The 11,919-nt window shown below is 42.1% G+C and overlaps 1 protein-coding gene and 1 non-coding gene across 5 annotated transcripts; both read right to left on the reverse strand.

Annotated features, from left to right (window-relative positions):
- Nucleotides 1-342: 342 nt before the first annotated feature.
- Nucleotides 343-10,024, reverse strand: Rbmx (RNA binding motif protein X-linked). Of its 4 annotated transcripts, XM_026784848.1 has the most exons (11): nucleotides 9,874-10,024; nucleotides 8,405-8,539; nucleotides 8,107-8,213; nucleotides 7,498-7,669; nucleotides 6,466-6,627; nucleotides 5,818-5,932; nucleotides 5,607-5,732; nucleotides 5,138-5,220; nucleotides 3,262-4,491; nucleotides 2,272-2,356; nucleotides 343-1,646 (listed from the first exon to the last, which is right to left on the reverse strand). In XM_026784848.1, exons 2-9 carry the CDS (start codon nucleotides 8,511-8,513, stop codon nucleotides 4,181-4,183), a joined length of 1,185 nt encoding a protein of 394 aa, XP_026640649.1. In that variant the 5' UTR covers nucleotides 8,514-8,539; nucleotides 9,874-10,024; the 3' UTR covers nucleotides 343-1,646; nucleotides 2,272-2,356; nucleotides 3,262-4,180. The 4 variants fall into 4 exon arrangements, with proteins under 4 accessions (XP_026640649.1, XP_005358559.1, XP_005358560.1 ...); XM_005358502.2 differs by having other exon boundaries at nucleotides 2,272-4,491; nucleotides 8,405-8,536; XM_005358503.2 differs by having other exon boundaries at nucleotides 2,272-4,491.
- LOC113457480 lies at nucleotides 8,284-8,358 on the reverse strand. The gene has a single exon (XR_003378039.1). It is a non-coding gene; the product is annotated as a small nucleolar RNA SNORD61 (small nucleolar RNA).
- Nucleotides 10,025-11,919: the final 1,895 nt, after the last annotated feature.

The raw sequence follows: 11,919 nt of genomic DNA on the forward strand, positions 1-11,919 counted from the left end.
GCAGGAAATCAAGGTAGAAGCAACAGGGGAAATTCTTGGTAAATAACAGTGTATGATATCCTCTTCTTCGCTGTGATAGGTCTCTCATTTCATTTTTAGGTTAAGGACTAAACAATATCATCTGAATGACCATGTTTATCTAACGTTAACTCATCACAATAAAGGAAGGCCAGTGGTCTGCCCACCTCAGGGACTCTGGGTGGCCCCTTACATTAAGTATCAGCAGTACCCTAGAACTCAAGTTTAGGGAAGAAAATTAAGAAAGAAAACAAACACCGGAAAGCCTAAAATGAATTTCTATTTTCAAAAGTGTTAAAAAAAAAGATCCCAACACCACAAAGATACATGTTCACGTTTTATTGGGGTTCAATACAAAACATTTCAAAAAGTGATCTATAATACCTAAGCTCTACATCCAAGTACCAAATAAACCACATTCCTGTACTATTCAAATTCCTTTATGACTAGTGGATAGCCAGAAGAATCAAGGACTTTTTTTTCAAATTATAGACTTTAGGCCCTTGGGTCTGTAAACTCTAATTTGTCAAAAAGTTCTCTTGATAATTTCTACCACTCCTTACTTTGAATTTAGCATTTATATTAACTGTAGTATTCCCTATACTAAACTATCTTTAAGAAACTCTAAAAAAATGTAAAACAAAAAAAATGCTCGCTCGAGAGCCAAAAGGTCTTGACAGAAGCGCCTACTCAGGGAATCGTCCGAGTATGAAAGGATTGAAAGATGTTCTTCAAAGTACAACTACTGAAATTCACTCCGTGACCTCATCTGATGAGAAATGTGACCAGTGGGGTTTTAAAATTTTGGATCATTCTCCCTAATCATAATGGCTAGCACTAGATGACTCTGTAAGAAAAATCTCAGTTGAGTTCATTCCTTTAACCTGCTTCCTTTGAGAATATTGACACTTGCATATAGCGCTTAGTTTCCAAAGTGATGAACTAGAACTCTATCATGATTTCTTTCCAAGACTGGCATCTGAGGGTAAAGGGTAAACTACCATGTCCTTGTGACTTAGATTTGTTTTCAATTGCTTTCCACGATCCTAACAATGTTTCAAAAGTTTTTACTTTCATTTTCTGGCACTACTCCTCCCCTTCTAAGTTTTCTAGGACAAGTGAGTATTTTTCCTGATATAGTTAATTCCCCAAATGGTTTACTCGCTGAAAGTCAGACATGAGTGGACAAAGTTATCACAGAAGCATCAGGTTTCTGACTGAGTGTTCTTTTCCTGTGTGTGAGTGATTCTAGGGGTTGAACGCTAGGCTTCACTGGTATTTAGACAAACACGCCACCGTGGAGTTACAGTCCGGGCTAATTCAATTTTCCTACAGTCAGTGATCATCACGAGAGTTGCCCCATTACTTTGCCTAAACTATTGAATCTACACAAAGAGCCATGAGAACTTCTTGGGTAGGTACCTCCACTTACCAATTTCTTTGTCTCCCTCTCTTCATTTGGTCAGTTTTAAGCAATCACCACTCCCTAACTAAGGTCTAACCAACACTGATGCCTCCCTCCCTTGAGGACAGGAAAATCCTATATTGCCTGTACCAAACCAATTCTGACGGGCACTGCGTATGTAACTGCTGCAGCTTAGCCTCAGCTCTCCTCTGCTTCAACAACTCTGCAAAAAAAGCATGTGATCAAATTACAGAGTATTTCACACCACAAAGCACTTCAACCCGCTCTCCTCCTTCAGTGCGCACAACTTGCTCTCTCCAATCTAAGTATTAGCTCTAAAGTGCCAGCTTCAAAATATGCCCATATTCATTACAATTACCGTAGGCATCAGCACTGTAATAGGAAAATCAGATACCCTGCCACACTGTGCCCACGACATTCAGAAGTTGCAGTGGCAGCCGTATCACTAACCAGCCCATTAAAAACAAGCAGGCACTGACAACATGCATGAAATTCATACAACACTGCTCACACAGGAAACCATGAACTAGACGGCTCTTTCCACAATAACTCTTGCAGGCAAAGAGCTGGTGCTAGCTAATTCAGAAACAGCTAAAAGTACCATCCTATGGGTACTCTAGTTAGTGAGCATACATCTATATACTTTCACTCAAAATGCATGTGCTCGGTTTTCAGTGACAAAACAGTTTCATCCTCATGCCCAGAGTTGAGCATTAGCTCTGTTTATAGACAATTTAAGAGTCGAAAAATACTTGCTAATGCCATAGCCACACAATGACAAAGCTACAGTGTTTAAACCTTTAAGGATACTCCTTTCAAACACTTACCTGAGCATTTGACTTTTTCTTCCGGCCAGCTTAATCTGCTGTGAACCAATCAGCACTCCGTGACAGTATGACCATTGGGATCAACCTGCAAAAATTACATAAATGAAAGCTAGTTATTTCTCTAAAGGAAGATCTTAAACACTTGCCTATAACTGCCCCTTTTATCCCAGAGAGAACAGGCAAGTTCAGACTTGTAGCTTAATGTATCATTTCATGTTCTACTACTTGTCTTAATTGGTGGAAGGTTCACTGGCTTGGGATGGACTGGAATGGCTTAAATGGTTAAGTCGCATGGCTTATGGATTCTCATTCTTTTCCAATGGTGCACTGCCACGTTAAATCCATAAGTTGAACTGACAAAACATTTGAAGGAATAAAGTGCAGTCTAAGGATTTTTAGTTGGAGGTCTTCAAGTTTACTACATTCAAGAGCATCTTTTTCAACTTCATGGCTGGACCTGGGTCATGCTGCCTCAGGTTTCTGCTTTTTTAAAGACCACTTGCAAAAGATTTTTTTTTTCTCCATACACTGTAGTTTCATAGAACTAAAACAAGTCAGGCATCCAACTAAAGGTCAAGTTTGCAATGGCTTATAGGGGCCAGAGAGGAGGACCCCAATCCTAAGCCATTTCTCATATTGACTAAAAGACTAATTTGAAAAAAAAGTCAAAACGTGAAGCATGTTTAAAGGTCTTCATCAAAAATTTGTGAAAAAAAAAATCACCCCCTCCCAATTCCCAGATTGCTATTGATAAACAACAGCTGCATTAATGCCTTTAAGTCTCATACATGCTTTAAAACTCCAAGTGTTGAATTTGGAAGACTTCTAGTATGCTATTGAACATTTGTGGTTTTTTTTTTTTCAAAAGGTTTTTTTTTTTAATCTAGAAGGCATTTCCATTGCCATGAAGTACAGTACCGTTCACTGTACTATGAGGAAGGTAAGTGTTCAATTTCGACTTAGATGGAAAAACTAGTTTGCTTTGCTTACCATCTCTGCTGTTTCACAGGCATTTGGTGCTTTAAATCTGATGTGGAATGCGGATAGATTCACTTTTTAGAAGTCATAAGCCTTTAGGAAGTTGGAGATAACTTCATTGCTTATCTATTTTCTCCTTTGCAATCAAGCTGTTCCTTTAAAAGTGAGACACTACAGAGTTGCAAAAATTTGAAACAGTAAGAGCAAGCATCGTTTCTGCAGCTTCATGGTTGGTTTTGGCCAAACTTTTTATTTAGTATTCTGTAGTTGTTTAACACACACTTAAATGGTCTTACTAGGGGAGGGGAATAAGGGAGGTTCTTGTAGATTCCCAAGGAAATGTCAGAAAAGCAAAATATGGCCAGCATCCATTTGCTTTTTGGGGTTTCTGGGCAAGTAGCACATTCTTAGGCATCTGGTCTCAGGTTTTTTTTTATACTGTCATCATTGAGATTTCAGTTGGAAGACATCCTGAGATCCTGAAATCCTAAGAGGAGCACACCCAACCAACCCACCCTACCAGCTAGCTTGTCTGCATAGGCAGGCAGGGCGATTCATCACTCAGCAGAACAAAGGCCATCTAGATGGCTTAGGTTTGTGGAAAATCTTAGGATTGCTTTTCTCGGTTACTGAGAAAAATCAGGAGTGGCCTTCAGGGACAAGTTTACTTGAAAAATCACAACACTAGTACAAGTCAAGGCTTACACATTTAACAATTGCTTGTTGAAAGCAACTCATAATATCAAATAAAATTAAACACGTCTTACTTTTTTCCTCACAAGAACATAAAAATTATTAAGGGGAACAGGAAATTTTAAAAAGGTAACACAATTTTTCCTTTTAGTAGTCCTTGGGTACTTTATGACAGAAAGGTTCCATTTTTGTTTGTTTCCTTGAATGGGGACTTTTGGTCCAAAAGTTTTGTTTGTTCCTAGTATCTGCTTCTGCCTCCCCCTCTATCAGATCGGCTTCCTCCACGGCCACCACCTCTTGGTGCTCCGCGGCTTGAACTGCTGTAGGAATCACGTGGAGGAGGGTAGCCCCTTTCCATAGAAGGGGGAAGCCCTCGTTCTTGTCTGCCAACGCGATCACGACCACTTGAGTAGAGATCACTTCGGCTGCTTGAGTAACTGTCTCGACTTCCACCATATCCGTCACGTGAGCTGCTGTAATCATCATAGCGACTGCTTCCACCATAAGATGGCGGGGGCCCTCGTGTAGGTGGAGCACTACGTGAGTTACCTGCAGGGTCAATGGTCAGGTAATATGGCAACACTATAAATTGTATATATACAACATTTAAATCTGAATTTACAGAATTCTTGTATTATAAGTTTACTTTCTCAACTGGGAAGTTTTAAACTGTACCATTGCTGGCCATAAGAGGGAACTGCTCATCTGCTGAGATACGGAAATGGATTGAGTTTAATGTTTGTTTGAAAAGACTGAAGACGTTGTGTATTTCAAGAGGACATTCCAGACAGCTTGTTATTTTATAGTAGACAATCAGCCACTTTCCAGTGATAAGTTGCAATTTTGAACTGTTGAGTTTCCTTCATATTGCAATGGTAAATATTTGATCTTGTTAATAAATTTTTTTAAAAATTGTATTTTCACTGTTGAGGGAAAACACATAAGGCTGCCAATTTCAGCAAGCAAAATCCCCTCCAAAGCAAGCGAACAGCCTCAAACGAAAAGAAACAAAAACGAAACAAGGAAAGAACCAAAAAGTCCTTCACAAAACTAGGAAAAAGCCCAGCTGATAAAGTTACCCCTTGAAAGCAAGCAAAGGTCCCTTTAAAAGCAAGCACCACGCAGCCTATTAATCCAGCTCATGAACCTAAAACCTCAAGCTGGTGATATTTAAGATCTTTAACCAGTATCTTACCATAACTCTCATATGAATCTCTGTAGGACCCTCCACTTGGATGATCTGAATAGTCACGATCCCGGCCATATCCATCTCTATCACTAAATAAAAAGCAATTTTAATTAATATATATATATATATATATTTCCCCTAAGTTACATGTTTATTTTATAATATAAATGTAACAAATACACTTTAAAAATTCCCCCAAATCCTTAAAAAGTAGAACTGTCAAATCTGTTCATTTTTTAGCTCTCCATAACTATGTGAGCATGAGGAGACATGTTCTTGCCATGATGACCGTGCAGGGGTGAGAAGACAACTTTGGGGCCCTCTTCTCCCCCTTTCAACTTGCCATGGCTTTCAAGGCTGATACTGGCTTGCAGGGCTTACTTGGGAGGTGCTTTTAACAGCCAAGTCACCTGCCAAGCCCTGGAGGCACGAGTTTTACAGCAAATACTTACAAACCATGCAAGTAACTGCTTACCTATAGCCTCTGGATGGGTAGTCATCACGTGAACTGGAATGGCCATAATCACGGTAAGTATAATCTCTTGGTGGTGGTGCATAATCTCTTGCATCACGAGAACTTGGATAGTCTCTGCTTGAATAGCTACAGAAAGAGAATTTGGTTTATGCCTCTGACGTGCTCTCGTCCAACACTAATTCTTCACAAAAGAAACTGCACTGTCTGTTACCTGTCTTTAGTGGAATATCCATCATCTCTTGGGGACAAATAAACATCTCTGCGAGAGGGAAGGGGCTCCCTTCGTGGCAGGCCTCCATAACTATCTCTTCCACGTGACACGGGGGCTTAAAGGAGAAAAAAAACATTATCAAAATCTAGCCATCAAAAAACTAAAGTGTGAATGTTACACTCAGGCTGGACAAGACAGCGGTTTAATCAAATACCCTATGTACCTAAAACAGGAAGCTTCCTAGTCACATAATTTCAATGCTCATTAATTATGAATATGAGATGAATTGGAATCCACAAATCAGTCTTAAGCATAAGCATTAAAAATATTCATGTGTGTACGGTGGGGGAATATGCACGCTGTGATGCAAAAGCAGTCCAGAGGACAACGCGTCTCAGTTTTGCCTGTGAATGGGGGATTGGATTCAAGTTCTTGCGCCTGACTAGCAGCAAATGTTTTTACCCACTGAGCTCTCTCACTGGCCAAGCATTTAAAACAACAAAAATAAAAAACAGGGTCTCCCCATGTAGGTCTTGAATTCATGTCAATCCTATCTTCCCCAGTGCTAAGCCTGGACATTCCCCACCATGCCCGGCCTCAGCATAGTACAATGGGGGCAGCACAGATTGCAATGCATCCAACAATTACCTCTTCCTCCCAGCCCACTGCTGCTACGAACTGGCCCTGAAGGTGCTGATCTTTTAGGGGGAGGAGCCCCGCTTCGTGGTGGTGGTGGTGGTGGTCCTCTTTTAACTGGAAGAGGTCCCCTCGAAGAACTCATGGTAAAATTCATGGAATAGCCACCGTCATCTACATTAGAATAGAAAGACTTTTCATTAACACAATAGTCAAGAACAAACCATTAACACTCAAGAAGACTAACAACTATTTGCCCCATGGAAAAAACACAACGAATTATGTGCATCATTTTCTTTTCTTTTTTGGTTTTCGGAGACAGGGGTTTTTCTCTCTAGCTTTGGAGCCTGTCCTGGAACTAGCTCTTTTTAGACCAGGTTGGCCTCGAACTCATCCGCCATCTCTGCCTCCCAAGTGCTGGAATTAAAGGCAGGTGCCACCACTGCCCAGCAAACATCTTTTCTGCTTAGTTGGAGAGGCTAGGTTTGTTTTCCATTGGGCAAGATCAAGCATGATAAGAGTTCAGGACCAGCCTGAACTAATAAGGGAGACACTGTTTCCGAAATCCAGACGTCCTGCAGACTAGGAAAAGAAGTCCCAATCCTGCTCGTCATTCTTTTTTTTTTTCCTTAAGTAAGACTATTTGGCCCATAGGTTTAACTCTAATTCAGGCCTCCCATATTTTCAAGTCATCAACACTACACTAATAACGGAGTGAGCAGTCTCCATTTCAAAGGCAGCTCTCAGCCTGTGGGTTGTGATTTTAGAAGTCCAACAACCCTTTCACAGTGGTCACATATCAGATATTCTGTATATCAGGTAGTTACATTACAATGCACAACAGTAGCAAAATTAGTTACAAAGTAGCAATTAAATAACGGTATGGTGGGGGGGAGGTCACCACAACATGAGTAACTGTATTTAAGGGTCTCAGCATTAGGAAGGTTGAGAACTACTGTTTTAGCCTTTCAAAAAGGAAGACCCAGGTGTGGGTCTCCAGCTTTCAACTTAAATACCAAGCCTGAGTTCCAATCAAATCATTACCCATGTGTCCTCCACGTGAGGGGGGTCCTCTAGTTCCTCCACTTCCTCCCCTTCCTCCTCGAAGACCTCTGGGAGGGCCTCTGCTTCTTGGAGGTGGAGGTAGTCCACGCCTACTACTTTCAAATGATGGTTTGGTGGCTTGCTCCACCTTGATGGCTTTTCCATCTAAGGACTATTTAAAAAAAAAAACAAAAAGTAAATTTTATCATGATTTAGAAGAAACTGAGAAACTCTTGTTAGGCATATAATGCTTACCATTTGCTACAAACTTTGGTTGTGGACTCACAATAAAAGTCACAATAGAGACTTGGTCTTTTGTTCTAGCACTAGGGAGGCAGAAGCAGGAGGACCCGAGTTTGAGGTCAGCCTGGTCTATATAGCCAAGACTACGGAGACACCCCCCTCCACTCCACTTACTGAACAAAAAACAATACAATACAATTCAGGATAGTACTACTAATGGCTACGATCAAGTCTCTGGCTATACACACATAAAACAAAAATTCCAAAGCTGCTCTGGACCCATGCTTGGACAACAGTATTTTTGTCACTAGGAAATTAGTTATTGTTGTCACCATGAAACCCCTTTTTATTAAGAGACAACCACACCTTTCCATTCATATCTCTGGCAGCATCCTTTGCATCTGCTGGGCTTTCGAATGTGACAAAAGCAAATCCTCTTGACTTGTTGGTTTCTCGGTCCTTCATCAAAAGCACTAAAACAGTTGGAGGGGGGAGGCAGTTAGTTTCCTTCAAACCAAATCACCGGAGCAACTTTACAAAAGCAAGCTCAGAACTTCTTAGAGGACAAAACACATTATCATGTCAGGTCATCATCAGTCGATTCAAATTCATCACAGCTTGTCTTCTCATTAAAAAATACAGCGTATAATTTTAGATAACTCACCTTCCACTATCCGTCCATATTTGCCAAATACTGCTTCAAGGGCTTTCTCATTTGTCTCTGTATTGAGTCCACCAATAAAGAGCTTTCCTGGGCGATCAGCTTCAACCATTTTCCCTTCCAACCGATAGGAGGCTGCTGAAAAATAATATTATCATCTCTGGAGAAAGTTCCCTAAGTTTACTGAACAGCTTAATCGTGGCTCGGGCTTTATTAAAACCTTTATTCCTTCGTAACTAAAGACTCCGGTAACCCTTCAAAACAGTAGAAAACCAACTGAAAGCCGGGCGGTGGTGGCGCACGCCTTTAATCCCAGCACTCGGGAGGCAGAGGCAGGAGGATCTCTGTGAGTTCGAGACCAGCCTGGTCTACAAGAGCTAGTTCCAGGACAGGCTCCAAAGCCACAGAGAAACCCTGTCTCGAAAAACGAAAAAAAAAAAAAAAAAAAAAAAAAAAGAAAAGAAAACCAACTGAAATACTTTTGGTTAACAGTGCAGTGAAGTTTTCTTTAACCAGCTTAAAGGGGCCTGCCTAATTAGCCAATCCTCCTCCTCTGCCAGGGCCGCTTTTAGTTAATCAACTGCTTTTCAACACCTGAAAAGGCAACTTTTACTTTTGAATGTATTTTACTTTATACAAGGTTGCAGCCTTAAGAGTGCTAGAAGTTGGCCACCACACCCGCCTATTGTATTCATTTGTCATCTTCTACACGTTCCGTTACTTGTCACCCTACTTGCTTCCCCTCCGAGGTGTAAAAGACTTCCTATTCATTCAAGGTCATCAGCCGGCTGCGCTAAGTGACGACCAAGCCCTCTTTTCGTTTACATTTCCTAGTAAGTTTCCGCGCAAAACTCCTAAGTTAGAACAGAGTCGCCGCAAATAACCCAACAAAGGATTGCTATCCGATTGAAAAGATAAAAGGTGAGGGAGTCACAAGATAAGGGAACTCAAAATCACACACTGTTAACACTCTTTCCCTGTGCTGGCACCTAATTAAGACTCATTAAAAACCGCGTGTTAAAGACAAAATGGCGACACTTGGATACAACCCAAAAACACCAAACAACCGCCGGACAAACTAACTTTTGCCAATGACAGTGGCGGCGAAAACTCCAAATGCTTCCTCTCCTTACCGCCAGGACCAGAGAAGTTGCAGAGAAGTCCACCAGTCCATCCTCGGCACAGGCGCTGTCCCGGGGCTAGCTCCGCGGTCCCTCTGCTTCCCGCCCCACCTACAAAGCTGCGCGCTGCGCCCTCCGCCCTCAGGCGACAGCCAAACCTCCCGCAGACGTGCATGCAAGATAATGGACCCCCTAGTGTGCTACTTCCACCCTGTCGGCTTTAAATAGGCTTGCACCTTTGGGCGTCTTAAAATGGCGCCCGCCACCACTATCTCCGGGGAAACAAACGATCTCGAGCCCTAAGGTGACAAGGACTGTACGGAAAACCGGGCAAGGGAAGGAGGCTCCTACCCGAGGGGACGGCGACGTTTCAAGCTCCTACGAGCTCGCGGCTGGAGCCTTCCAGCAGCGCAGCGCCAGTGACAGCTGCCGATTCTCGAAACGGAACAGAAAAGACGCTAGGACTGCTGCGCAACGAGGGCGAACAAAGGAGACAGCAATCTTTATACTACCCGGGAACGAGGCTGAAGAACCCGGATGGAAATTAAGCTTAGAATTTGAAGCACGGAGGGAGGGAGGGGAGTGGTTCCCAGACTCTTCATTGGCCGTCTCCTGCATCACTCACTGTTTGCTCCACCCCTTTCCCGTGTCTCTTAAAGTTCTTGCCGGTGTGCAATTTTAACCATTTGCCCTGCCCCCACCCATTCTCCAAGGCGCCTTTTGGCTCTCTGCTAAAACGGTGCACCGGATTTATTGAATTCGTATTGAGCGACTTAGTACGCCAAGCACGGCGCAAAACTTTTGCATAACATCTTAATTCCAAAAGTAATGTGAAAATGGTAGATAGTAAAATGCCAATGTAGTAGAAATAGCAAACAAAGAAGTTTAGTTGCTACCCTATAACTGCCCAAATTTTCTTGAGCAATTAACTAATAAATGGGAAGAATCTGATAAGCAAATGTTAGGTCAAAGCAACTGGAATGGCACAGAAAAACCATTCATACAGAACAATTACTGACTACCTATTAGATCTATATATAACCAAGAACAAGTAAGAATAGGTTAGGGTGCCTCAGAGACTACCAAATGAAAACGCGCAATGATAGCCGGGTGCTGTCCCACGTCTTTAACCTCAGAACACAGGCCGCAGAAATAGGGCATCTATGAAGCTATGAGTTCCATAACAACCTGGATTCATTCGATGCTGTCTCAAAAATCCCGGCAAAACAAAAAACAAAAACAGGAAAAGAATGCTACTAGTTGGCCGGGCAATGGTGGCGCACGCCTTTAATCCCAGCACTCGGAGGCAGAGGCCGGCGGATCTCTGTGAGTTCGAGGCCAGCCTGGTCTACAAGAGCTAGTTCCAGGACAGGAACCAAAAGCTACGGAGAAACCCTGTCTCGAAATATCAAAAAACAAAACAAAACAGAAAACCCCTTCCAAAAAAAAAAAAAAAAAAAAAAAAAGAATGCTACTAGTTATATTTGAACTTCAAGTGAGCATTCATAATTTGTGTTTTGAGACAGAGTCTCAATCAGGCTGAGGCTGGTCTTGGAACTCACAGCAGTCCTCCTACCTCAAATTCCCAAATACTGGGGTTACAGCATAAACTACCATAGCAGGTTCTGATTCTAAGCTTTTATATGCCTTGTGGAGGGAAAAATACATTTTAAACCCCCCTTAGAGTCAAGGAAATTCCTTTTTTTTTCTCCCTCCTCTCACCCTGTCCCTGAACAGGTTTCTCTGTTTAACAGCCCTGGCTGTCCTGGAACTTGTTCTATAGACCCAGCTGAGCTCAATCTCTAAGATTCACCTGTCTCTGCCTCTGAGTGCTGGGATTAAAAGACCTATGCCACTACCGCTCAGCTGGTGAGGGGGTTTTAATTTCCTTACAAATTAAAAAATTCACCTTGGTGTGGTGGCTCATACCTTTAACCCCAGCACTTGGGAAGTAGAGGCAGGTGGATGTGTGAGTTTGAGGCCAACCTGATCTACATAGCAATTTCAATGACAGCTAGGGCTTAGTGAGACCCTGTCTCAAAACAAATCAAAATCAAACAAATAAAACCCCAATTAACAAATAGAACGAATGATCATATATTGGGGCTAGTGCCAAGGGAAAGTAAACTGCATGGCTTTAGTGAACAACATTAGAGAAGAAATTTGATCAACACAGCAGAAAAGCAGGTTGCGGCGGCTCTTCTCTGTCATCCCTAGGCTCACTAGGTTGAGGTAAGAGTATGATCACCAGTAAGGCTACATACATAAAGACCTCAGTCTGCCTCTGAAGTCAGAACCAAAAGCCAATCAGGGAAGATATATATACTGAAAAAGAGAACTGAAGATCACTGATAAAGAAAAATATCCGGGTCTTCTTTTCGGTTCCATTGGTCCTCC

This window comes from Microtus ochrogaster, chromosome X (genome assembly GCF_000317375.1).
Source record: "Microtus ochrogaster isolate Prairie Vole_2 chromosome X, MicOch1.0, whole genome shotgun sequence".
Lineage (NCBI taxonomy): Eukaryota > Metazoa > Chordata > Mammalia > Rodentia > Cricetidae > Microtus > Microtus ochrogaster.